Raw genomic sequence first — 27142 nt, 5'->3', positions numbered from 1 at the left:
TCCAGATCAAAGAGATATGAGGCCACTAACACACCTGTCTGACCCCCAGTCAATGCATCAGTGTCCACAACCTTCAGAACAGTCAGGAAACAGTGTGATCACTCTTTAATAATCTGATGCTACTGATGCTGTTTAATAAAGTTTATTTTCTATTTGAAGTCCAGCTCTCAACTCCTCTGAGCCCCTCCCTCCACACGGCAGCGTTTTGTCCGTCACGTGCCAGGTGAGGCGCAAACACCACCTCCAACCTGCGGAGAGCACTGCTCTGGTCACCACGGACGACCGTTCCTTGGAGACGGCTCATCATCAGCCGAACCATCACCTGATTGGCCCACGCCAACCCAAGAGCAGGAGACACGGTGGACAGCGAAGGCCTGAGTAGGAGGAAATTTATGCTGAAGTGGTTCTGAGGTCAAAGGTCAAAATGTGATCAGCTCATAAAGAAGATATCTGATTTACCCCATACTGTTGTGTGATTGGCTGAAAACATCTGTTACCTGGAAAACAAACACCTGTCACTGATTAGTGGTCAGAGATAAGAGACTGAACTCTGGTGTGCTACCTGGATGGTGTTACCTGGTTGATGCAGAGCACAGGTGTGCTGAACTCCTGACTCAGGTGATGCAGCATGGAGGAGAAGGTGAGTAGCTGTCTGTTCCTCTCTAGCCAATCATCGGCCTGGAACTCGGTCCTGAACAGCGCTGCCACTGAGTCGACCACGATTAGTCGCACCAGACCGCGTGTCAGTAGGAGGCGGGCACGGCGTGTTAGGCACACCAGGAGGGAATCCTGAGGACAGAGCAAGAAGTTATGGGTTGTAACGGGGTCTGAACAGATGTCGCATGATCAGACTTACCAGATCCGCGGTATGCTCAATGTAAACGTGGTCGCTGAAGCGAAGACTGCTTACAAGGTCCGCAGGAACGTCAGAACGCAGACAGACTTGCTCGCCAATCAGCTGGTGCAGACGCTTAATGGGAAATGAGTCCTCAGTGCAGACATACAACGCACCTGGAACCAACAACGAACACACAAATAATGAATGTGACATATCAGAGGTTATTTATTAACTTACAAATCAGCAGGTCATTGAACAGGTAAAGTAAGTAAGTAAATTTTTATTTATATAGCACTTTTCTAGATAAAAGATTACAAAGTGCTTCACACAGAGATTAAGTATAAAACAAAAACAGACAAAAGTTAACAAAAATGCAAATTTAAAAATGTGTTTTTAGTTGTTATTAAAAAGAGACTACTGAGTCCACAGATCTTAAGCTCAGTAGGAGAGAGTTCCATGGTCTGGGAGCCACAGTGGTAAAAGCTCTGTCTCCCTTAGTTCTCAGCCTTGTATGCTGAATAACAAGTAGGGCTTGATCACATGACCTCAGGGACCTGCTAGGGACATAGGGCTTTAAAAGTTCAATGATGCAAGCTGGTGCTTGTCCATGAAGGTCAGAACCAGAATCTTAAAATGGACTCTGAATTTAATGGGGAGGCAGTGCAACTGTATTAGCAACGGTGTCACATGTGAGTACTTTGATGATCTGGCCGGAAGCCTTGCTGCAGCGTTTTGAACAATCATCAGATGCTCCAAGGAGTTTTTGCTTAGACATGTAAACAGTGAATTACAGTAGTCTAATCATGATGAAATGAATGCATGTATAACAACTCCAGTTCAGTGCGAGATACAATAGGGCTTAATTTAGCAATGTTTCTTAAGTGACAAAACCAAGACCAAACCAGAGATTTGACATGAGCATCCAAAGTGAGAGGTGGGTCAATTTTATTTATATAGCGCCAAATCACAACAACAGTCGCCTCAAGGCGATTTATATTGTAAACAATGTTCCCTCTAAGCTGCGCACGTGCGCAATTGCGCACTGTAGGCACGGTCTCTGCGCACAAAAATTCTAACCTGAATTGAAATTAAAATTAATACTTTGACAATTCTGTTTTGCAGTGTTAGTCAGTAAGTGACTGGCTGCTCCCATATGGGATTAGAACGATGCCATCTTATCCCATAGTCCAGCCAATAATGCGATTCACATTCGCACATACGCAGCTAATCAACATCGTTGACAGGCTATGACAGCGTTCTTATATGCTGACACCGGTGTTTTAGCTAGCAAAGCGCCGTGGCTGATGTGGAGTGAAGCCACGTTAATGACAACGTGTACAACCATTGGAGATGTGAGCAGGACAGACGGAACAATTGACGGAAAAAGTATGGACTTTATACTAGTTTTTAAATTGAGTTGATAGGCCACGTAAAACCATAATTATGATAAAAATATCTGCAATGTTTGGTTTTCTTCCTGAATACTATCGTTGTTTATATTTACTGCGGGAAGAAACGGTAAAAACGGCGTTTTATACGAAAAAAAGGCTCGAAAACACTCTCTGCCTGTGAGCAAAAACAAACCCTACCCCCCTCTCCCTTTCCTATTCGTCCAAAAAAGTACCATGTCAACCAATCAAAAAATGATATGGCAATGTGGCATTTAGTTGTTAAGAAACGGGGGGAAGTTTTAGGAGTGATGGCGGTGTTTTGAGATGTGAGAGATTTGAGACGTTTAGTGCAAATCCTGTGTAGTTAGTGTGTAGTGTAGTCAATAGTTTTGTTGTGTGTGTCAGAACAATGAGGCGACTGCTGAATGTTACAGGTGTTACAGGAGTGATACATCTCCTGTTGTCAGGCCTGCAGGTATCAGGCTGTTGTCAAAGGAGCTTGCAAAGAAAAGCGTCTGGACTTCTTTTAAGTTACTTGAAGACGTTTCACCTCTCATCCGAGAAGCTTCTTCAGTTCTAAGGTCAAATGGTGGAGAGTCCCAGATATAAACCTAGTGGGCGTAACCCCCCACAGAGGGACAAAAGGACCCCCTGATGATCCTCTAATCGCCTGAGCCAAGGTGTGAAACTGGGTGTGGGTCCCAATCAGCCAGAGTTTCGGGTGAGTTCATTGTGAAACCTGGCCCCACCTTATCATGCGAATTCCTGAGATCAGATGGCCCAGGATGTGAGTGGGCGTTAAGGCGTCTGGGAAGGGATCTCAAAACTGGATTATAGATGGCAGAGAGTTGGTGTCGTAAACCACTGCCTCTGTTCAAAGATGGTCGCTCACAGTGGACATAGATGGCTTCTTTCACTCGTCTTTCAAACCATCATTAAATGGGCATTCTTAAAGTCAGCAAAGAGGCACAGAAAAGAAGACCAGACACCAGCGAGGGAGGATAAGAAAGACAGACGCAACAATGTTGTTATCCCCTATGTAGCCGGTGTATCAGAAAAACTCAGGAGAGTTTTCTCCAAGCATGACATCCCAGTGCATTTCAGACCCAGCAACACGCTCAGACAAAAACTGGTTCACCCGAAAGACAAAATGCCAAAACACAGACTTAACAATGTGGTGTATGCTGTATAGTGCAGCGAGGAATGCCCAGACCTCTACATTGGAGAGACCAAACAGCCACTTCACAAGCGCATGGCACAACACAGAAGAGCCACCTCCCCAGGACAAGACTCAGCTGTCCATCTGCATCTTAAGGATAAAGGTCACTCTTTCGAGGATGCCAATGTTCACATTTTGGACAGAGAGGACAGATGGTTTGAAAGACGAGTGAAAGAAGCCATCTATGTCCACTGTGAGCGACCATCTTTGAACAGAGGCGGTGGTTTTACGACACCAACTCTCTGCCATTTATAATCCAGTTTTGAGATCCCTTCCCAGACGCCTTAACGCCCACTCACATCCTGGGCCATCTGATCTCAGGAATTCGCATGATAAGGTGGGGCCAGGTTTCACAATGAACTCACCCGAAACTCTGGCTGATTGGGACCCACACCCAGTTTCACACCTTGGCTCAGGCGATTAGAGGATCATCAGGGGGTCCTTTTGTCCCTCTGTGGGGGGTTACGCCCACTAGGTTTATATCTGGGACTCTCCACCATTTGACCTTAGAACTGAAGAAGCTTCTCGGATGAGAGGTGAAACGTCTTCAAGCAACTTAAAGAAGTCCAGACGCTTTTCTTTGCAAGCTCCTTTGACTACGATGGTAAATGGCCTGTATTTGTATAGCGCTTTTCTAGTCCCTAAGGACCCCAAAGCGCTTTACACAACCTGTCATCCACCCATTCACACACACATTCACACACTGGTGATGGCAAGCTACAATGTAGCCACAGCCACCCTGGGGCGCACTGACAGAGGCGAGGCTGCCGGACACTGGCGCCACCGGGCCCTCTGACCACCACCAGTAGGCAACGGGTGAAGTGTCTTGCCCAAGGACACAACGACCAAGACTGTCCAAGCCGGGGCTCGAACCGGCAACCTTCCGATTACAAGGCGAACTCCCAACTCTTGAGCCACGATGACCTGGATGACTGAGAACCTTCCCAGACGTATCAGGCTGTTGTTCTCCTTTATCTTATAGTGGACAGAAATTATTTTTTGGAGTGGCACAAATTATTTGTGTGGCATCAGATTTGATGCAGAACAGCTGATTGTTCTGTAAATAGTTTGAAATGTTAGTTTAAAAAACGCCTTGGCTGCATTAAAAAAAAAATAGCTGCAAAAAATGTTGTTTGCATAACTCAGTTACTTTTTTGAAGACGTAACTATATAATTAATTGCCCAGCATTGGTCATTATGTACTATATTTTGCAGACAGAGTTACAGGACTCTCTCCCAGACCACAGACTCATAATAAGTCAAAGCTTTATATATTTAAAAAAAAAAAAATAAAAAAAAAAAGATAGTTGTGTTTTCGAAATTGGACTTCAAGTTATTTTTTACTTCCAATAGTGTTAACATACTACACAGGTCAATGACTAGATTTTTTTTTTTTTTACATTTTCATTGTAAATGGGCTAAAGCAGTTAATTAAAAGTAGTCTAACATAAATGTAAACGCTGGCGTGACCACAGTGCACACGTGTGATGTCGCTCACAGTGGTCCAAGGGATCGCTCAGGGAGTTTGTGTGTTCGCTCAGACACGTGAAAAATTAGAGGGAACATTGATTGTAAGGTAGACCCTACAATAATACATACACAGAAAAAAACAGCAATAAAATGACCCCCTATGAGCAAGCACTTTGGCGACAGTGGGAAGGAAAAACTTCCTTTTAACAGGAAGAAACCTCCGGCAGAACCAGCCTCAGGAACGTGTGGCCATCTGCTGCGACCGGTTGGGGTGAGAGAAGGAAGACAGGATAAAAGGCATGCTGTAGAAGAGAGACAGAGATTAATAACAAGTATGATTCAATGCAGAGAGGTCTATTAACATATAGTGAGTGAAGAAGGTGACTGAAAATGAAAAACTCAATGCATCATGGGAGTCCCCCAGCAGCCTATGCCTATTGCAGCATAACTAAGGGAGGATTCAGGGTCACCTGGTCCAGCCCTAACATATAGTTAGCCAACAGGAATGTTTTAAGCCTAATCTTAAAAGTAGAGAAAGTGTCTGTCTCCCGAATCCAAACTGGAAGCTGGTTCCACAGAAGAGGGGCCTGAAAAATGAAGCCTTACCCACCCATTCTACTTTTAAATACTCTAGGAACAACAAGTAAGCCTGCAGTGCGAGAGCGAAGTGCTCTAATGGGGTGATGTGGTCCTATAAGGTCATTAAGATAAGACGGGACCTGATTATTTAAGACCTTGTATGTGAGGAGCAGGATTTTGAATTCAATTCTGGATTTAACAGGGAGCAAATGAAGGTTCCTGATAGCTGACTTCACAAATATCGAAAGGGGACCAAAAGCATTCATTATCTTAGGTACATGTCTGTCAGGAGCACATACAGTGGGGCAAAAAAGTATTTAGTCAGCCACCGATTGTGCAAGTTCCCCCACCTAAAATGATGACAGAGGTCAGTAATTTGCACCAGAGGTACACTTCAACTGTGAGAGACAGAATGTGAAAAAAAAATCCATGAATTCACATGGTAGGATTTGTAAAGAATTTATTCGTAAATCAGGGTGGAAAATAAATATTTGGTCAATAACAAAAATACAACTCAATACTTTGTAACATAACCTTTGTTGGCAATAACAGAGGTCAAACGTTTACTATAGGTCTTTACCAGGTTTTTACACACAGTAGCTGGTATTTTGGCCCATTCCTCCATGCAGATCTTCTCGAGAGCAGTGATGTTTTGGGGCTGTCGCCGAGCAACACGGACTTTCAACTCCCGCCACAGATTTTCTATGGGGTTGAGGTCTGGAGACTGGCTAGGCCACTCCAGGACTTTCAAATGCTTCTTACGGAGCCACTCCTTTGTTGCCCGGGCGGTGTGTTTTGGATCATTGTCATGTTGGAAGACCCAGCCTCGTTTCATCTTCAAAGTTCTCACTGATGGAAGGAGGTTTTGGCTCAAAATCTCACGATACATGGCCCCATTCATTCTGTCCTTAACACGGATCAGTCGTCCTGTCCCCTTGGCAGAAAAACAGCCCCATAGCATGATGTTTCCACCCCCATGCTTCACAGTAGGTATGGTGTTCTTGGGATGCAACTCAGTATTCTTCTTCCTCCAAACACGACGAGTTGAGTTTATACCAAAAAGTTCTACTTTGGTTTCATCTGACCACATGACATTCTCCCAATCCTCTGCTGTATCATCCATGTGCTCTCTGGCAAACTTCAGACGGGCCTGGACATGCACTGGCTTCAGCAGCGGAACACGTTTGGCACTGCGGGATTTGATTCCCTGCCGTTGTAGTGTGTTACTGATGGTGACCTTTGTTACTTTGGTCCCAGCTCTCTGCAGGTCATTCGCCAGGTCCCCCCGTGTGGTTCTGGGATCTTTGCTCACCGTTCTCATGATCATTTTGACCCCACGGGATGAGATCTTGCGTGGAGCCCCAGATCGTGGGAGATTATCAGTGGTCTTGTATGTCTTCCATTTTCTGATGATTGCTCCCACAGTTGATTTTTTTCACACCAAGCTGCTTGCCTATTGTAGATTCACTCTTCCCAGTCTGGTGCACGTCTACAATACTTTTCCTGGTGTCCTTCGAAAGCTCTTTGGTCTTGGCCATGGCGGAGTTTGGAGTCTGACTGTTTGAGGCTGTGGACAGGTGTCTTTTATACAGATGATGAGTTCAAACAGGTGCCATTCATACAGGTAACGAGTGGGGGACAGAAAAGCGTCTTACAGAAGACGTTACAGGTCTGTGAGGGCCAGAGATTTTCCTTGTTTGAGGTGACCAAATACTTATTTTCCACCCTGATTTACGAATAAATTCTTTACAAATCCTACCATGTGAATTCATGGATTTTTTTTTCACATTCTGTCTCTCACAGTTGAAGTGTACCTCTGGTGCAAATTACTGACCTCTGTCATCATTTTAAGTGGGGGAACTTGCACAATCGGTGGCTGACTAAATACTTTTTTGCCCCACTGTATATCTTCCATTTTCTGATGATTGCTCCCACAGTTGATTTTTTCACACCAAGCTGCTTGCCTATTGTAGATTCACTCTTCCCAGTCTGGTGCAGGTCTACAATACTTTTCCTGGTGTCCTTCGAAAGCTCTTTGGTCTTGGCCATGGCGGAGTTTGGAGTCTGACTGTTTGAGGCTGTGGACAGGTGTCTTTTATACAGATGATGAGTTCAAACAGGTGCCATTCATACAGGTAACGAGTGGGGGACAGAAAAGCTTCTTACAGAGGACGTTACAGGTCTGTGAGAGCCAGAGATTTTCCTTGTTTGAGGTGACCAAATACTTATTTTCCAACCTAATTTACGAATAAATTCTTTACAAATCCTACCATGTGAATTCATGGATTTTTTTTTCATTCTGTCTCTCACAGTTGAAGTGTACCTCTGGTGCAAATTACTGACCTCTGTCATCATTTTAAGTGGGGGAACTTCCACAATCGGTGGCTGACTAAATACTTTTTTGCCCCACTGTACGAGGAATTCAGATTCAAACATCTTGGGGCTTAAAAACAAAAAGTATAACTGGATGTCATTTGCATAGCAGTGGTAGCAAATGTCCTCAAAGGGGCTCAAAATATGCTGGAGAGGAAGTAGATGTATTAAAAACAATAAAGGCCCCAATACAGAATCTTGTGGCACACCGTAGGTGAGGGAAGTACTTAGAAACTGCCACAGAAAAGTATCATTCATACAGATATGAGGAGAACCACTTTAAGGCAGATCCATATACACCGACCCAATATAATTGGATAATTGGAGGTGAGCTTCCCTCCCTCCAAGACATCTACAGTGCCTGAGGAAAGCGGGGAGGATCATCAAGGACTCCAGTCACCCCAGCCATAAACTGTTCAGACTGCTTCCATCAGACTGCTGAACACTTCATAGACACCTCAGCTTCACTACTGGAACTTTAACATTATGCACTCCATACTGTACAGTAACGCCACTGTTTTGCACATGTCTCACTCTGTATATTTTATTTTATATATTTTATTTATTGTTTACTCTATTTAATTTGTAAAATATGTACACACACACACACACACACACACACACACACACACACACACACACACACACACACACACACACACACACACGTAGAAAAATATTTAGTATACACATCCAGAAATGCATATACTATTATATATTGTACAGTGGGGCAAAAAAGTATTTAGTCAGCCACCGATTGTGCAAGTTCCCCCACTTAAAATGATGACAGAGGTCAGTAATTTGCACCAGAGGTACACTTCAACTGTGAGAGACAGAATGTGAAAAAAAAATCCATGAATTCACATGGTAGGATTTGTAAAGAATTTATTCGTAAATCAGGGTGGAAAATAAGTATTTGGTCACCTCAAACAAGGAAAATCTCTGGCTCTCACAGACCTGTAACGTCTTCTGTAAGACGCTTTTCTGTCCCCCACTCGTTACCTGTATGAATGGCACCTGTTTGAACTCATCATCTGTATAAAAGACACCTGTCCACAGCCTCAAACAGTCAGACTCCAAACTCCGCCATGGCCAAGACCAAAGAGCTTTCGAAGGACACCAGGAAAAGTATTGTAGACCTGCACCAGACTGGGAAGAGTGAATCTACAATAGGCAAGCAGCTTGGTGTGAAAAAAATCAACTGTGGGAGCAATCATCAGAAAATGGAAGACATACAAGACCACTGATAATCTCCCACGATCTGGGGCTCCACGCAAGATCTCATCCCGTGGGGTCAAAATGATCATGAGAACGGTGAGCAAAGATCCCAGAACCACACGGGGGGACCTGGCGAATGACCTGCAGAGAGCTGGGACCAAAGTAACAAAGGTCACCATCAGTAACACACTACAACGGCAGGGAATCAAATCCCGCAGTGCCAGACGTGTTCCGCTGCTGAAGCCAGTGCATGTCCAGGCCCGTCTGAAGTTTGCCAGAGAGCACATGGATGATACAGCAGAGGATTGGGAGAATGTCATGTGGTCAGATGAAACCAAAGTAGAACTTTTTGGTATAAACTCAACTCGTCGTGTTTGGAGGAAGAAGAATACTGAGTTGCATCCCAAGAACACCATACCTACTGTGAAGCATGGGGGTGGAAACATCATGCTATGGGGCTGTTTTTCTGCCAAGGGGACAGGACGACTGATCCGTGTTAAGGACAGAATGAATGGGGCCATGTATCGTGAGATTTTGAGCCAAAACCTCCTTCCATCAGTGAGAACTTTGAAGATGAAACGAGGCTGGGTCTTCCAACATGACAATGATCCAAAACACACCGCCCGGGCAACAAAGGAGTGGCTCCGTAAGAAGCATTTGAAAGTCCTGGAGTGGCCTAGCCAGTCTCCAGACCTCGACCCCATAGAAAATCTGTGGCGGGAGTTGAAAGTCCGTGTTGCTCGGCGACAGCCCCAAAACATCACTGCTCTCGAGAAGATCTGCATGGAGGAATGGGCCAAAATACCAGCTACTGTGTGTAAAAACCTGGTAAAGACCTATAGTAAACGTTTGACCTCTGTTATTGCCAACAAAGGTTATGTTACAAAGTATTGAGTTGTATTTTTGTTATTGACCAAATACTTATTTTCCACCCTGATTTACGAATAAATTCTTTACAAATCCTACCATGTGGATTCATGGATTTTTTTTTCACATTCTGTCTCTCACAGTTGAAGTGTACCTCTGGTGCAAATTACTGACCTCTGTCATCATTTTAGGTGGGGGAACTTGCACAATCGGTGGCTGACTAAATACTTTTTTGCCCCACTGTACATATATTTATTAGTTTCAGATGTAGCCATTCTTGTATTTTGCTTGTTTACATTATTGTATTTTGCACAACTCTGTTGCTTGTGAAGCTCGCACACAAGAATTTCACTCACATGTGCTGTACCAATGTACCTGCACATGTGATGTGACAATAAAAAGTGATTTGATTTGATTTGATATTTCAGCCTTTCAAGCAGAACGTGATGGTAAGCTGCATCAAAGGCCAACGTGAGGTCCAACATCAGCAGAACAGAACATTTTCCCGCATCGTTTTGCATCAAAATGTCACTGGAAACTCTAAGAAGGACTGTTTCAGTAGAATGAGCTCTGCGTAAGCCAGACTGAAATTTGTCAAGAATATTGTGTTTATCCAAAACTGCTGTAAGCTGCTTAGCCACAACCTTTTCACTGAATGTATCACAAACCTACTGATTGGCAAAATCATGGTGCGTTCACTGACCTGCTCCCAGCCCTCCGTGCTCTGCTGGGTACTGCACCGAGAGGCTGAGCTGCAGGCCCACCTGAGTCTTGCCGGTGCCACTCTCTCCAGCCAGCTCAGTGATGCCCCCCACAGGCAAACCGCCCCTCAAAAGGCGGTCCAGAACTGGACAGCCGAGCCTGAGCTGGGCGCCAGACACGCCGTGCTGCAGCTGCTGTGCTGAACACATACACACACACACACTTGGTTAATGCATGATATCACATCACACAGTGTGTCCAGTAAGACTCTTCTCCTGACCTGTGATTGGAGGGTGCCTTCTGCAGACGGCAGCGGCAGCAGTGATCAGCTGCTGGACATCAGAGTTGGACAAACCGGTGAGTCTCTGCAGGTCTGGAGCAGAAGCACAAACCACATCCTTCACAGACTTTAGCTGAACTGCAGCAGGAGAAGCACAAGTGGTTACCGTGGAAACAATGGAAACAACCACAAAAAAAGGAAGTCCAAGCAATTCATCACATCTCTGAATCTTTGGTGTTCACTGTCTAATCTGTAATAATTTGAATGGATTCTTAAAAAGAGCCAGCTGTCTCAGCTAATTACAGGCCAACCTCTAACCTTCCTTTCATCTTAAACATTCTTGAAAGAGTAGTTGTCAAACAGCTAACAGATCAACTGCAGAGGAATAGCTTATTTGAAGAGTTTCAGTCAGGTTTCAGAGTTCATCACAGCACAGAAACAGCTTTAGTGAAGGTTACAAATGATCTTCTTATGGCCTCTGACAGTGGACTCATCTCTTTGCTTGTCCTGCTAGACCTCAATGCAGTGTTCGATACTGTCGACCATGATATCCTATTAGAACAATTAGAGGATGCTGTAGGTATTATGTAGGACTGCTTTCTTCCATTTGCACAATATCTCTAAAATTAGAGCTACCCTGTCTCAGAGTGATGCTGAAAAACTAGCTTATGCATTTATTACTTCTAGGCTGGTTCATTATTATGAAGATGTAGCAAAAACTCTCCGAAAATACCTTCAGTTATTTCAAAATGCTGTAGCAAGAGTACTGACAGGGACTAGAGAGAGAGAGATTAGTCTACACAGTTATAATATTTGGAATAACAAGGATATCCTATATAAAGAAAACTTTTTTCTTAGTTTAGGAACAACATTATTTTAGTCAACGAATTATTCGATTCAAATTGTATGCTTTTCTCATATGACGAATTTTGTCTACATTTCAATTTAAGATAAGATAAGATAAGATAAGATAAGATAGAACTTTATTAATCCCTCGGGTGGGTTCCTCTGGGAAATTCGATTTCCAAAAAAGCACAGCACCGACAGAAGTTACAGAATATTATTTATATATATATATATATATATATATATATATACACACACACACACACACACATATATATATAAATACAGAGACAATATAAATAAAATATACGAAGGGGATAAATAGAATAAATAGGAATAAAAAATAAAAATACAAGTGAATTGCACATTTCAAGTATTGAGGTCTATTACTTGGAAAGGCTGCCGTCACTCCAGCGCCATCTTTACTAAAAGATATTTAGCAATAAATCATGACAATTATATTAAAGCATTTGGGTCTATACCTTCAGGGGTTTGTATGCTTTATAAGAATAAACACTAATATCCCTTCATACCACAGGCCACTGGCATCTCCAATACAAACTGTTGTTGGTAAGACTTCTGGCAGAGATTATGTGTTTTTATCTCAGAACATGTATTTAAAGGATTTGCACTGTTCTGAAACTACGTATTATTTGGGCTCCACAAAAACTAAAGACAATTCAACATTGATAACAGGTATATGATTAACTTGTTAATCTTAAAGGTTAAATTTCATATTCACAAATCCAAATGTTTAGGGAGACATCCCTCCTTTTATGTATACTCCTATGAGCTTTTATAATATCTAAATTCAATTAAGAATTCTACTAACCCCAAAGGCTATGGTTGTATGTGAAAAAATAAAGATCCTCCAATCTTTACTCTTTGGCTTAATCAGTTAAACTTCTCCCCTTAGCGTACCGGTATGCGTATTGTAGGTTCTGAAAAATGGTCGTTTGTTTGTTTGTGGTTTACAATTTCTTTAAGTACAACACCTTCAATGTAATACTGTTTTAATTCTACTTTGTACTGACCTTTAAATAAAGGTTTAAAAAGAGAGAGAAAAAACTATAGAGAGAGACCATATTTCTCCTATATTGGCTTCCCCTCAGTGGCTCCCTGTTAAATCCAGAATAGTTGGAATAACTGCAGATTAATAACATCAGATGAGCTCGGTGCTGTTACCTCTCCTCAGGGCAGCGCTGACCCGCGGGTGGAGCAGTAGTTGGTCGCAGTTCATCCCGCTGACCTCCGTCCGTCCGACTGTGTGTTTGTTTACATCAAAAGCGCCACTGCATCGAAAATAACCCGCCGAACGAGAAACGTCATCAGGCGGCGCCGGGTGGTACCGTTCAACACAGTCTGGGGGGAGGAGCGGGGTTATTTCTGGGTCAAAAGAAGTCGGTTTGTTTCATTGAGTCGAATCCAGATGATATAACATATTGGTGACGTGATAACAGTTACATTCGTTCAGGGTTTAATTATTAGGATTCAAATGCTTTCCTTTCCACACCCACGTCACCAACTCATGTCCTGTGCCTATTGAGTAACGTCACTCCAGCGCGCCACAGGAAGAAAACAAACTGCAATCTGAAAACAGTCAGTGATCAATAACTGATCAATAACCGTTATTAGCAGCCAATAAGGTGACCGGATGTGTTCTGGGACGGAACACTGTTTCTAACGGACCAGACTCTGAAGTTCTCCCGGTGAGTGGATCCAGATCTCTGGGAGAGGAGCTCCCCGGTCCCGGTGTTTCAGGTTAGCCGATTATATTTGTTTACATGTTCCAGGTGCAGCATCCGATGCTGATTAAAAATATTTAAATAAAGTTAGAGAAAAAAAAACTCTGACTGGACTCCAACCTTTGTTTTTATGACATAAATCACAAACCGACATTTTCCTGCTAACGCCATTGAGCAGCTCAGCGGGAGTCTGAGTTCACCTGCTGCTGATATGGTGACAGGCCAGTGCTGGTCTGGGCATCAGGAAGCTGGTGATCCACTGGCAGGTGGAGGTGGGTGAGCTTCTGGTGGAACATGTCTGGGATGATGGTGTTGAAGGCCAAACTGAAACCCATGAACAGTATCTGGCGTGTGTCTCAGGTTGGTCGAGGTGATGCAGTATCTAGTGCAGACCCATAGTGACTGCATCGGATCGGCTGACCCGTTTGCCCAGTAGGCAACTTAGAGAGAACAGTCATCTTGATTTTAACATCAGGATAACAGCAACTTACCATCTTAGTGTTTCAATTTCTTCAAAATTAACAATAAAGGGCTCTGATGTAACACAACCATGCATTCAAGTGAGGAAATATCCCTTTCCATTTACGGCAATCTATCAAAAGTTAAGCAGAGTCTTCTTAACTCACAGCTTCCATGTTCTCTTCCATGTGTTGCATAAGGAGGCAAGCCAAAGAGGTGGAGTTAAATAGTATCCAACAAATTCACAGAGAACAGGATGTGATGTGTGGTGGTGTAGGGAAGTAGGAAAAGGTTTAAAACTTGTCATTTTAACTAAAAGTGATCTGCTGATCAGATTTGTTCTGAGCTGAGCCAATCAGACTGTTTCATACATGTAAACAGGTAACAGCTGCAACCAATAAGAGTCACCCAAGTTTGAATCACAGAGTTTTGAATCCTCTTTAAGACACACACACACACACTGTCTGCTGTCTGCTGTCTGACCTTCATACTCATCGTCATGTGAAAGTTTAATATTTAACCGGTCTCTCCACCTCAGGGACTGCTGACCTCTGACCTCCACCATGAGCTCCCGGGTGTGCAGGACCTGCGGGGGGTCTGATATTGACGTGGACCAGGCTCGTGGCAGCGCCGTGTGCACCAGCTGTGGTTCGGTTCTGGAGGACAACATCATCGTGTCCGAGGTCCAGTTTGTGGAGGGAAGCGGAGGCGTGTCGTCCGCCGTGGGACAGTTTGTGTCTGCTGATGGTGAGACGCCAACAGAGGCAGGTTAGGGTGGTTTAGGGTGAAACAGGAAGGGCTGGTAATCCGCAGCATCAGCAAGTTTCAGAGACCATGTGAGTTTGCTGAAGTCCATCCAGGTTTCACAGATACAGCTCAAGCAGGCTTCGGACGTCTCTCTGACCAGTTCAGGTAATTTAATTAGTGCCACGTTTTAGAAGAAAACATCATGAGAAACAAGTCGCTGTGTTTCAAAGCTTCTCATCCAGAATCAGAAACATGTCCACCTGAGCATTCCCCTCGTTGTAATTAATCGATGTCCATCATCCCATGATGCATTGAGTATTCTTCAGTCACTATGTGTTAATAGACCTTTCTGCACCGAAGCATACTTGTTATTAATCTCTGTCTCTCTTCCATAGCATGTCTTTTATCCTGTCTTCCTTCTCTCACCCCAAGTGGTCATGGCAAATGGCCACCCCTCCCTGAGCCTGCTTCTGCTGGAGGTTTCTTCCTGTTGAAAGGGAGTTTTTCATTCCCACTGTCACCAAAGTGCTCACTCATAGGGGGTTATATGATTGTTGGTTTTTTCTCTGTATGTATTATTGTAGGGTCTGCCTTACAATATAAAGTGCCTTGAGCCGACTGTTGTTGTGATTTTGCGTTATATAAATAAAATTGAATTGAATTTTTAAAGTCAGTAAACACGTTTGCTATACAATCATTCCACCCTAGAATGAACACTCAACTTTGACTTCATGCCTGTGATGCGTGTCTAACACTAACCTGTCTTTACCCAAAATGCTCTGCAGCAACTACAGTGTCAAAAGTCAAAGTCCTCTGAACAGCTGTCTTTCTGCCTGCCCATCAGGTCCCGTTAAAGCGCCACTTCTTGGTTCTGGTTTCCACACCAGCGTTGGTAAAGAGTCGCGAGCCCAGACACTTCAGAACGGTGAGTCCTTTGACTGTTTGGGGGCAGGGTGTCCAGGTGAGCCACAGGTGTAACGAGCCTGTGTGTGTGCAGGTAAGCGTCAGATCCAGCAGCTGGGCAGTCAGTTGCAGCTCAACCAGCACTGCCTCGACACCGCCTTCAACTTCTTCAAGCTAGTCGTCAGCAAACACCTGACCCGGGGCCGCAAGACAGAGCACGTCATCGCTGCCTGCCTCTACCTTGTGTGCCGCACTGAGGGCACGCCACGTATCCTAGCAACCACTCTGACCCACTGAGCATGTGCAAACTGCCGAGACAAACCTGAACTCTGAAACCGCGATGGCCTACAGTCAGTTTACATGCAGCCAGGTGAACCACTGAACTGGTTTCCTCACCTGTAGCTCAGGTGTGCAGCTCATCTCCTCTTTTAAAACTACCGTATTTTCACGACCATAAGGCGCACTTAAAAGTCTTAGATTTTCTTCAAAAAGTACGGCGCGCCCTATAGCGCAGTGCGCCCTGTGTGTTGTAAGGAGGACGTAGTAGAGAACACCATGAGAACGCTAAAGGGTGAAGTGTGAGCGTTGATCGTATATACCGGACAATCGCACATACCTGTATAAAAGGACAGGTATGTGCATTATGTGGAACATCGTTGTTTTAACAACCCTGAAAATGGCAAAGAGACACGCTTATGAAGCACAGTTTAAACTGAAGGCCATCAGCTATACGGAGGAACATGGAAATCGAGCAGCCGCGAGAGAATTTAAGATTAACGAATCGATGGTTTGCAAATGGAGGAAGCTAGAAAACAAGCTCCGGCAGGTCAAGAAAATGCAGCTGAGTTTCCGCGGACATAAGGCGAGGTGGCCCGAGTTGGAGGAAAGACTCGAGCGGTGGATCATCGAGCAAAGAACAAGCGGGAGAAGCGTTTCGACGGTCACCATTCGGCTAAAAGCAGTTTCACTAGCTGAAGAGATGAACATTGAACATTTCCAAGGAGGTCCGTCTTGGTGCTTTCGTTTTATGAAACGGTGCCATTTTTCCATCCGGACCAGGACTACGGTAGCGCAGCAACTTCCAGCGGATTATAAGGAAAAGCTGGCCATCTTCCGCAGCAAACACATCGGCGACAAAAACATCCAGCCCAGCCACATCACAAACATGGACGAGGTCCCGCTCACTTTTGACATCCCGGTGAGTCACACTGTGGAGAAGAAGGGGACCAGCACGGTAGCGATACGCACAACGGGGTATGAAAAGTCTTCTTTTACTGTTGTGCTTGGCTGCCATGCTAATGGACAGAAACTGCCGCCTATGGTGATTTTTAAACGAAAGACTTTGCCTAAAGAGAAGTTTCCAGCAGGAATCATAATTAAGGCAAATGAAAAGGGCTGGATGGATGAGGACACAGAGGATGAGGACTTCGATGGGTTTGATTGATGATAAAAATGTGAGTACCAAACTTTGTTTTGCTCCTGCTTTATTTTTAAATACGCACACTTGTATGCTTGTATGTTGTTGATGATGACGATTACTGGTAATAAAAATGTGAGTACCAAACTTTGTTTTGCTCCTGCTTTATTTTTAAATATGCACACTTGTATGCTTGTGTGTTGTTGATGATGACGATTACCGGTAACAGAAATGTGAGTAAGGTACCGAACTTAGGTTTGCTCCCGCTTTATTTTTAAATATGCATACAGTACTTGTATGCGCCCTATGATCCAGTGCGCCTTATGTGTGTGTTAAATACAGTAATGGCACACATAACTGAGACTGCGCCTTTTAGTACAGTGCGTCTTATGGTCGTGAAAATACGGTATGAGGAGAAAGACATCAGATTTTCATCAGCTGCAGGTGGATGCAGGTTTGTCACAGGAACTGATCCATCAGCGGTACATTCAGATGTCCATCACCCTAATGTGCTGCAGATGTTCTGCTGTTTAAGGTGATCAGAAACACCTGGAACCAGTGATTTACAATTTTAAATCAAACACAAACGTGATAAAAACACAGAGGTTACAAGCTTCATTCTGACCTTTCATCTCCTGGTTTTCCTTATACAAGCCTCAGACATGCTGCTGGACCTCAGCGATCTGCTGCAGGTAAGACCGAGCCTCAGCTACTCTCAGTGGAATCTCAGTGGTGTCATTAAGGTGTGAGCTCTATGCTGTGTGTCCAGGTAAATGTCTACATCTTGGGAAAGACCTTCCTGCTGCTGGCTCGTGAGCTCTGCATCAATGCTCCCGCCATTGGTGAGCTATTTACTCATTGTATTTATTTAAAGCACACAACACTGGAAAAGCAGAGAATGCAGTCTCACAGATGATTTAAAGTGTGATAAACATGTGCAACATGTGCTGACATCCAGAAATAAACTGTAAATAAAAAAAAACAAAACAAAAAAAACACCAATCACATTTATCAGTTTCAACTTTATATTTTTTGTCTGCAATGCTTTTCTACTGAATACAGGCTTGAAATAATTTGTTGTTGCATTCAAATTTTTTATTTCCGTTTTACACGTGTGACCTTGAACACAAGTAAAATTCATTATCCACACCACAAAAAAAGTTAAATCCCCCACAGTGTGAGATAGGGATGGGTATCGTTTAGGTTTTATCCGATACCGCTGCTAAATCGGTACTTTTGAAACGGTGCCGGTGCTTAAACGGTGCTCGAACCGGTGCTTAAAGAATGGAGAACACAAACTTTGTCCAAAAACCTCTCGTGTTTAACTGTTTCCCACTTTTTCTTTGGTCATTTTAGCCTTTTTGGCCAGGGTGAAGGGAGTATCTGCCATCAAACAAGAAGACATCCGCATGTAGCTATGATGATGTTTGCTAGTTCACCTTACATGCATTAATGTAATAACGTGGTTAGCCTACTCAACGTAAATTACACACGGACAACAAGCTACTCACGCAGAGAAGAACGGCTGCTGCTGCCATCATCATCCGTCATCATTTCTGCTACACTGGCAGGGCTAGGGGCCAGGACTCTATTCTTCGGGTGTTTGGGGGATGTTGCTCCGGGTCCGATAACTGGCAACCCACCCGACGTGCACGGTGTGAGGTCTCGCAGCAAGCTATCAAATACGGCGCATTTCTCGGCTTTTAAAAAAAACGCTATGCGTCGCCAGCTGTTTAATCGGATTCTTGGTGTTACCTCCTTTGACAGTATCACAGTATCAGCTTAAAGCACTTGTTGCAGGCTGCTGAGTTTTCATATTTTGCTGTGAAGTACAGCCAGACTTTTGACCGCTTCGCCTTGGGCATTTTTAATCTGTAGCTCTGCTCTAACAGAACGTACGTACCTGGCCCCGCCTACTATCCTCGGAAACGTAAAATGATTGGCTAGAAGTGTATCACAGCTCAGGAAAAAAAAGCACGGAAACAAAGCACCGAAATGTGCGCTGCTTTTCGGTCTGGTTACTACCGTTTATGTCAGAACCGGTGCCATCATGGCACCGGACACCGGTACCCATCCCTAGTGTGAGACCACATAGCCACATCTAGTGGCAGCAGCAGAAAAACTACAACTTCCTTTATTCATTTTCTCAAATATTCAGGAGACTTTAATATACACCAAACACTTCTAAAAACCTGACAGCCAATCAGCTCTCAGGTCCACGGCATTGTTCAATCAGCTGCCAATTTCCAATTGCCAGGTCCGTTGATTGAATCTGAGCTCCAGGCTCCGACTTCCTGCCTGTTGGCTGAATCCCTGGGTCCAGTTCAACAGTAGAAGATGAGCTCTGGGATCTGCCCCCCCTGCACCCCAGTGCCATTGGTACTGTCTGATGAGCACTGGAACTGGAAGGTCACTTTCCCACACTGCACTTCAGTCATCCCCTCCTGGCCAAAGTAACTCAGCTCGTTTCCGTCCAGGACGGCACTGACTGTGTAGAAGGTGTCCTGCTCTACCTGCACCGGGTGCTCGAACCACACCGGGAAGGTGCTGCTTGACCCATCTGACAGAAACTTGTTGAGATTCTGGGCTAGAACAGTTCCCTGCCTCTTCAATTCAATCCTCACAACGTACTCTGCCTTCCCACCACTGGAACCGTACAGACCAAGTCCAGCTACAAAAATCCTGCGATCCACGGCAAACTGGATGCTGTCACAGCGCCCCCTGTAGCGCCACTGGTTGCTCCGGTAGGCTGAGGATTGGAAGCGGTGGCACCTCTGTGGCAGTAGCCCCGCCCGCTTCACAGTGGGGAATTCCAGCCTGGGTTTGTTGGTAGCAGTGAACCACAGAAAGACGTCGTGGGCCTCTTTGAGCGTCAACACATCCGACTGCGCTGCCCCATCTGCAAACTCCTGCAGTGTCATGGAAGGGAATCGGACCAGGTACAGGGCCTTACCAAGCACCGTGCGTTGATTCCTGGGGTTCACTGTCAAGCCCTGCCGCCGACACTCTGCCGCCGCCCAGCACAGCAGTGCCTGAAACACCACGATCTCGCGGGTGTTGAGTGTTTCTCTCTGCAGGATTATCTCCAGCGTGAGCAAGTCGATCTCACAGAAACCTTCAGAGCGCAGAGCGAGTTCGGCTTGAGCGTCGATCACCTCCCAGCAGTGCTGCGTCAGTTCCGGCTCCTCAAACAGCCGACTCTGAGACAGCAGCACACAGGCATTCTTTGCCTCAAGGCTCGTCTCCAAGAAGGCTACGCAGGCCCTCGCCAGAGCAGGGACAATATACTTCTTAGCAGCATATAGCGTGGCGAGCACGGTATCAGCCTCCAACTCAATCTCATCGCTGTACATGTACCTGAGATAGAGAAAATAGTAGGATGAGGTCATGTTTCGACAAAAATTGTACAACACGCGGCATCCATAGCTGACTGTAGTGGGTTTGTGTACCACCACAGTGGAGCAGAAACAGAAGTTACCTCAATGTTATCAACATGATGGATTGTGAAATCTGGTCTGTGGTCCCTTTTCTCGAGCTACACCATAAACTACAACGCCTGCCTTACTCTCCTGTCCCTTCAACCAAATCCTGCTTCAAGAAACAAAATCACTGGAGCTGAACTCCTTCTGCCCAGCCCACGGTGTCTACAGTCTTTAAGCACGTCCCACCACAAACCTCCACCCTACCTCAGATCCTGCCACAGAACACTTTTCAATTTGGTCGAAACACTAATGGCGGTACTCAGATCTGCACTGAAAAAGATTTCATAGTCACGTTCAGGAGTCAAGTGTTCAGGATACTAACAAAACTTTTTATGTTTTGTAATAATTTTTTTCTGTCAGACAACGTTTTCTCAGATTGTAGTTCTGTGAAGCCTGTGCCTCTCTGATTCCATTGCTATCCTAGCCTTTATCCTTCTATCCTAGCCCAATGAGGCACACTAGAAAGGCAGCTGTAGCTCCACATGAGGCAGAATGCAAAGCTGGGGGTCATCCGAGTGAAGGAGACTACTTTCAGGACTCTGCTTGCTGCTAATTCACTAACAGTGGGCCTGGTCTTGATTTCTGACTCACTTTAAGAGGATGAGAAAAGCAGCCGGCTCAACATCAGGGATCTGGATCACAGACTGTCCCTCTGCCAGATCTCCATAAAACATGGCTCCAAACACCGAGCTGCCCACCGCCAGGACGTACTGCCATACAGAGGAATCCATTAGAATCTGGACCACAGCATCAAACCGTATGCTCTGGATCAAAGTGTCAGTGGGAACAGGTTCTGTACCTTATGAGCAGGCACTGTCTGAGTCTCTCCTGAAGAACCGACAATGAAGTGGACATCAGCCATCTGCTCATTGTTGAACATCAGAGCGTTCCTGCAGCCACACAACATAATCAACAGACAACAGCAAAGTACAAGGACAACAACAGACTCGGGTTAGCACATCACATTTCTTAGTAGCTAACATAGCCAAAAATGCAGAATGATGATAAAGCTGAATGTATGCAGACCCCAGCCCAGCAGCCAGAGCCTGAACTTCAACACATGAGGACATGCAGGAATGGCAAGATTGCTCAGAAGTCCTGCCATTAATTAATGCTTCAATCTTAAATATGGTCAACCTATCTCTATTAATCAGCTATGTATCACAGGCCTTCAAGCTGGTAGTAGTTAAACCGTTGCCTAAAACGCCATTTCTAGACCCACCGGTGTTAGCTAATTATAGGCCAATCCCCAACCTTCCTTTCATATTAAAAATTCTTGAAAGAGTAGTTGTCAAAGAACTAACACATCAACTGCAGAGGAATGGCTTATTTGAAGAGTTTCAGTCAGTTTTCAGAGCTCATCGCAGCACAGAAACAGCTTTAGTGAAGGTTACAATTGATGAGGGTTCTGTTATCATCAAGAGACATAGCATACATTTTCACTGCTATGCAGATGACACAGCTTTATCTATCCATGAAACTGGATAACATTGACCTCCACTCATCCCCAGCTGTTCACAGCAAATGGTAAAATGGTAAATGGCCTGTATTTATATAGCGCTTTACTAGTCCCTAAGGACCCCAAAGCGCTTTACATATCCAGTCATCCACCCATTCACACACACATTCACACACTGGTGATGGCAAGCTACATTGTAGCCACAGCCACCCTGGGGCGCACTGACAGAGGCGAGGCTGCCGGACACTGGCGCCACCGGGCCCTCTGACCACCACCAGCAGATGGTCACCCCTCTGTGAGCCTGGTTCTGCTAGAGGTTTGTTCCTGTTAAAAGGGAATTTTTTCTTCCCACTGTCACCAAAGCACTTACTCATAGGGGGTCATATGATTAATGGGGTTTTCTCTTTCTTTTTTGTGAAACTAGATGTTACAATCCCTGATATGGGATTGTAACATCTAGTCACTTTACTTAAACAATATAAAGCACCTTAAGGCAACAGTTGTTGTAATTTAGGACTGTAAAATTAACATTGAATTGGATGGGGCTTTGTGTTGGGGCTGTGTTAGCAACAAACATTTTAATGTCCTTTAGATGAAAAAGAAGCAATGTCTGCATAGTCAATTTGTTGTCCTCTTATTGTTGTTGTTTATCTCTCTGACTGCTTGTGGTTGTTGGTGGTGGGGGTTTTTTTGGGGGGGGGGTTTTACCTTTCTCTGAGGGTGGGGTGGGAAGCTTGCCAGCTGTCTGTTTCCTCCGGGTTCCCGTCATGGTTATTTGGCTGTGAGGCGGCAATGCCGCTGTCTCCACAGATGTCTTCGGCAGTCAGCTGCAGGTCGCTCACCTGAATGAAGCTCTTCTTCACCTCCAGAACCTCCACCTCCTCGTCTTGAGGGAGACTGGTAGAGAACAGCTCGGCTGCCATGTCCTCCTCAGAAAGCAGGCAGAGTCAGCAGTCACAGCATCGCAGCCTGCTGTGGGTCAGAGAGAGCGGGATGTTATGATCCACAGAGATTATGATCCAGATTATCTGACAGCAGAGCGTCTCCTTTGTCCTAAAGCACAGACAACTGACAGCAGCTGCAGGCTCATCATAATCTGGATTATCTGATCGCTGATATCATTCATCTGAGGGTGTCCAGGTGTGTTTACTAAGGCGGTCTGTAATGCTTCACCTGTCTGCGCTGCGGTCATTGATCTCTGATCACTAACATGGATCCAGCTAATAAACAGTATCTAACCCGCAGAGGTGTGGATTCAGCAGACCGCTGTTATTATTAACATCAGTGTGGCCCAGAAAGCCACGCCCACCACATCTGTTTATCTTCAGCGAACAGGAGATCGGGTCTCTGTCCGGTAACAATCGATCATCACTAATCACAGCTCTGAGTACCGATCACGTACCAGATTCTCAGCGTTGGACCTGTGGCGCGTGTCATGGAGCTTTGGTATGCGGGTTACCTGTGTGACGTCTGCCGTCCCCGCGTCCTTCCGCTGTAAACGTTAAAAACGAGCAGATCGCTGCAGCCTGCCTCCGGCCGCCATCTTACACTGTAGTACCGCCTTCACCACCGCTCCGCACTGCAAGAGGGCAGCAGAGCGCGGGAAAAGAACGCAGCCATCGAGCAACCGCAAATGTTTTCATGAACACCAAACACGGAAGTGTGTCCGTATGTTTATGTTTGCTACGTACAGTGTGTGGTGATGTCTGTGTCCAAGCCACTGTTATGAAGAAAAAAAAATACTAAGCGTGTTAACAAGCAGTCTCTCTCACTCACACACACACACACACACGGAAATGCAGCTTCTGAGTGCAGAAGCGGCTCAGTGGATGCTGAACACTGGGATAGTGTGAACACACCTCACGTGCGGTGTAATTTCAGTATCCTTGGTGATTATTGAGGGTTTGCAGTCATGAGGGGAACCTCCCACATAGTTTCTGCAGTCTCTGATATGATGTGTGATCAGTGTAACTCACAGCTAACTTACAGAGCCCTGATGCGGATTTAATCATTCAGGTAAAGAAATCCCAGAAAGCTGATTCAGTTCTGGATTTAACAGTCAACAGTAAATGTAGTGGGCGGAGCTGGACACAAGGCCTTTAACTTAAGTTGAACTTAAGTTTGAATACTGTTTATAAATCTCTGCTGATGCCACAACAAAAAAGCGATCTTTTGCCTGCTGATGAACTTTGACCCTGTGTGGCCACGTTTATTAACATTGAAGCACTCCTTCCCCTCCTCAGACCCCTGTCTGTACATTCCTCGCTTTGCGCACATGTTGGAGTTTGGGGCGAAGACTCATGAGGTTTCCATGACGGCTCTTCGTCTTGTACAGAGGATGAAGAGGGACTGGATGCACACAGGACGCCGACCCTCTGGACTCTGTGGAGCAGGTGCAACCTGGAATTTGTCACTATAGCAACAAACGTCAGCGGCAATGTGCATGAAGCAGACATTAACACTCCTTCTCTTCCTCCTCCTCAGCACTCCTGGTAGCAGCTCGGATGCATAAGTTTCGGCGTTCAGTGAAGGACGTGATTGGCGTGGTGAAGGTCTGCCAGACCACACTGAGGAAGAGGTGAGCCCCACAAACACCTGAATACACCTGACCCCCACCAAAACAGGAAGCAGATCTCAGCGCCTTTCCCTCCCTGCAGGTTAACTGAGTTTGAGGACACGCCCACCAGTCAGCTGACCATTGATGAGTTCATGAGAGTAGATCTGGAGCAGGAGTGCGACCCCCCCTCATTCACTGCTGCACAGCACAAAGCCAAAATGCAGCAGGTACATCTTTGTCTCTGATTGGCTGCAGCAGCTAGGTGTCCAATTAGCTAACCACTCTGTGCTTCCTGGTTTCTTGCAGTTAGAGCAGGAGCTGGCTAAGAAACTGGATGAGGTCGAAGGTCAGTTTGTCTTTTTTACCTGGGTGGGCTGCCTCAGATGAGAGGGGGTTACGTATTGAATCTTTGAATCACAGTGCATTTCCTGTCATCATCAGGAGAGATCAGCTGCTACAAAGACGAGATTGAAACCGAGCTGGAGAAGAGTCGGCCCAAACTCAGAGGAATCTACGCCGCTTACACCAAAGAAGTTGGTCAGTTCTTTGGGTTACCTGACTGTCTCACCATGCCCACACAGTCACTCAGCTGCTCCCACCTTTTCTGTTTTCAGACCCCGAGGACAACGGCGAGGTTTTGTCAATGCCATCAGAGCCCGAGGAGGTTGAGAGCGAAGATGTGGAATTACAAGCGGCCACCCACCACCTGACTGAGGACTTCCTGTGTCAGGTGATCCAGGAGGAGGAGGTACGTGGCATGAAGGGAGATCCGGTGGCAGAGCCAGAGAAGGAGTCGATGGGACCACACCGTCAGGCTGCCTCTCTGACCTCCATTCTGGGAAAACTGCCAAGCGCCGCCAGCCTGAGCCTCCAGCAGACTTTCCAGACCTCGGACACATCAGAGAGTGGCGAGAAAGATCTCGGTGAGGATAACGACTGTAACAGAATGGTGACATCACCATTAGATCATAGGGCAGTTAGAAATCAAGCTCTGCGTTTACCTTCAGGTGACCACCCACAGAGCGAGGAGCTGGACCTGGAAGGTATTGATGATCAAGAGATCGATAAGGTCAGTTCACAGTTCTACAGGTACAAAGATACCTGAGCAACTTTTACTGTGAAAGGACCCAACTGCACGTGCTCTTTTCTGATTGGCCTGTTCTGTGTGATACAGTACATCCTAAATGAGAAGGAGGTTCAGGTGAAGACGGAGCTGTGGATGAAGCAGAACGCCGAATACCTGAAGGAGCAGAAAGGTGCTCATCAGCAATCATTGATGGGTGTTATTGATTACTGATTCTGATTGATTTGTTTTTGTGTTTCCAGAGAAACAGGAGCGGATAAACAAAGAGAAGGAGGAGGGCACCTACAAGGAGAAGGTGAGTGAAACCAGCATCCACTCAAGAGCCTCACCTGAAGCTCCACCCACCTAATCTGTGACCCCATGTGGTGAATATTTTGTCAGAAGAAGAAGAAGTCTAAGAAGCGGGACCAGATCGAGGCATTGACAGCGGGCGAGGCGATTGAGAGAATGTTAGAGAAGAAGAAGATCTCCAGTAAGATCAACTACGATGTCCTTAGAGATCTTAACCGAGGAACAGGAAGTCCGACCAGGTCCCCCGACCACACCCCCGATACCACCGTAGCACGAAAACGACTCAACCGCCGCCGGCGCAGGAAGACCAGTGACAGTAACCAAGACCTTGCAGCCAACACCAGCATTATGGGCAAGAGGTATCTCAACTGATCTGATCTCTCAATAACCTGTCATCAGTAATGAATATTCTTCAACCTGTCCTCCACGCTATCCTGATGTTCTCTCTCCTGCTCTTTCAGGTTCCGCCACCTCATTTCCTCCACACCAAAGAAGAAGAAAACAGCTCATCAGGTGCGCATCCTCCTTGCATGTCTCACCTGTGTGTCCTTCCTCACCTCTCGTACCTGTTACTCCCTCTTACCTGGTTTACCTGATGTTAATCTTTCAGGTAGAGAGAACAGTCACAGTGGTTACAGAAACAGAAACACCAGCAGAGACTGAGTCCAACCCACCCCTTGACTCTGCAGCAGAAACAAGCCCCACCCTCCCAACTGCTCCATCCCCCATGGAGGAGGAAGAGGAAGAGGAGGAGGAGGAGTGTGTTAGCGCTCTGCAGCTGGTGGGAGGTTAGTCCAGACTTTTATTCTCAAAATCATTACAGTAACATTGATTGATTTCATTGATTTTATTGATTTGCGTCATCCAGATTACGGTTGTGATGCAGATGAGGAGGAGATCTTTTGACTCCGCTTGCTGACCTTTTGACCCAACTGAAGAAACTCCATCCAGGCTCCAGAGCCAAGGCAGCTGATCCATATCTCACAGATCAATAACCAGTGTCAAGGGAATGAGTTACTGATCGGTTTTTATTTGCCCTTTAATTGATCCGTGATCATTTTTATTGATCCTCCTACTGAGGTTTTTAGACGCTTTTGTATTGACGTTAAAACCAGCTGTGTGTGTGTATGTAATTGTGTGTGTTTGTTGATCCTGTATTTCAATACAAACAAACAATAAGACAAACATTCCTTCACAATAAAGAAACTGACAGTG

At 45.4% G+C, this 27142-nt stretch overlaps 3 protein-coding genes across 16 annotated transcripts; 1 reads left to right on the top strand and 2 right to left on the bottom strand.

The window, feature by feature from the left end:
- Positions 1 to 126: 126 nt before the first annotated feature.
- xrcc3 (X-ray repair complementing 3) lies at positions 127 to 13145 on the bottom strand. 5 transcript variants are annotated; one of them, XM_026194314.2, is made up of 7 exons: positions 12969 to 13145; positions 10938 to 11075; positions 10659 to 10856; positions 857 to 1011; positions 577 to 789; positions 460 to 512; positions 127 to 374 (listed from the first exon to the last, which is right to left on the bottom strand). In XM_026194314.2, the coding sequence occupies exons 1-7, from the start codon at positions 13021 to 13023 to the stop codon at positions 143 to 145; spliced, it is 1044 nt and encodes a 347-aa protein (XP_026050099.1). In that variant the 5' UTR covers positions 13024 to 13145; the 3' UTR covers positions 127 to 142. The 5 variants fall into 5 exon arrangements, with proteins under 5 accessions (XP_026050099.1, XP_026050100.1, XP_026050101.1 ...); XM_026194315.2 differs by having other exon boundaries at positions 460 to 497; XM_026194316.2 differs by having other exon boundaries at positions 10938 to 11030.
- On the top strand, positions 13124 to 27142 carry LOC113037338 (transcription factor IIIB 90 kDa subunit-like). 8 transcript variants are annotated; one of them, XM_080289511.1, is made up of 19 exons: positions 13124 to 13544; positions 14526 to 14734; positions 15579 to 15659; positions 15732 to 15905; positions 17715 to 17746; positions 17824 to 17896; positions 24239 to 24388; positions 24480 to 24573; positions 24653 to 24779; positions 24859 to 24898; positions 24994 to 25089; positions 25167 to 25475; positions 25560 to 25621; positions 25727 to 25808; positions 25879 to 25931; positions 26021 to 26286; positions 26389 to 26440; positions 26542 to 26715; positions 26796 to 27142. In XM_080289511.1, the coding sequence occupies exons 2-19, from the start codon at positions 14551 to 14553 to the stop codon at positions 26844 to 26846; spliced, it is 2100 nt and encodes a 699-aa protein (XP_080145637.1). In that variant the 5' UTR covers positions 13124 to 13544; positions 14526 to 14550; the 3' UTR covers positions 26847 to 27142. The 8 variants fall into 8 exon arrangements, with proteins under 8 accessions (XP_080145637.1, XP_026050095.1, XP_026050096.1 ...); XM_026194310.2 differs by having other exon boundaries at positions 26538 to 26715; XM_026194311.2 differs by having other exon boundaries at positions 26018 to 26286; positions 26617 to 26715.
- On the bottom strand, positions 18062 to 23589 carry LOC113037339 (BTB/POZ domain-containing protein 6-B-like). 3 transcript variants are annotated; one of them, XM_026194312.2, is made up of 5 exons: positions 23455 to 23589; positions 22704 to 22967; positions 21336 to 21426; positions 21128 to 21246; positions 18062 to 20411 (listed from the first exon to the last, which is right to left on the bottom strand). In XM_026194312.2, the coding sequence occupies exons 2-5, from the start codon at positions 22916 to 22918 to the stop codon at positions 19379 to 19381; spliced, it is 1458 nt and encodes a 485-aa protein (XP_026050097.1). In that variant the 5' UTR covers positions 22919 to 22967; positions 23455 to 23589; the 3' UTR covers positions 18062 to 19378. The 3 variants fall into 3 exon arrangements, with proteins under 3 accessions (XP_026050097.1, XP_026050098.1, XP_080145640.1); XM_026194313.2 differs by having other exon boundaries at positions 23398 to 23537; XM_080289514.1 differs by lacking the exon at positions 23455 to 23589 and having other exon boundaries at positions 22704 to 23062.

This window comes from Astatotilapia calliptera, chromosome 15 (genome assembly GCF_964374335.1).
Source record: "Astatotilapia calliptera chromosome 15, fAstCal68.1, whole genome shotgun sequence".
In the NCBI taxonomy this organism is placed as follows: Eukaryota; Metazoa; Chordata; class Actinopteri; order Cichliformes; family Cichlidae; genus Astatotilapia; species Astatotilapia calliptera.
This window is presented reverse-complemented; position numbering and strand designations above follow the sequence as displayed.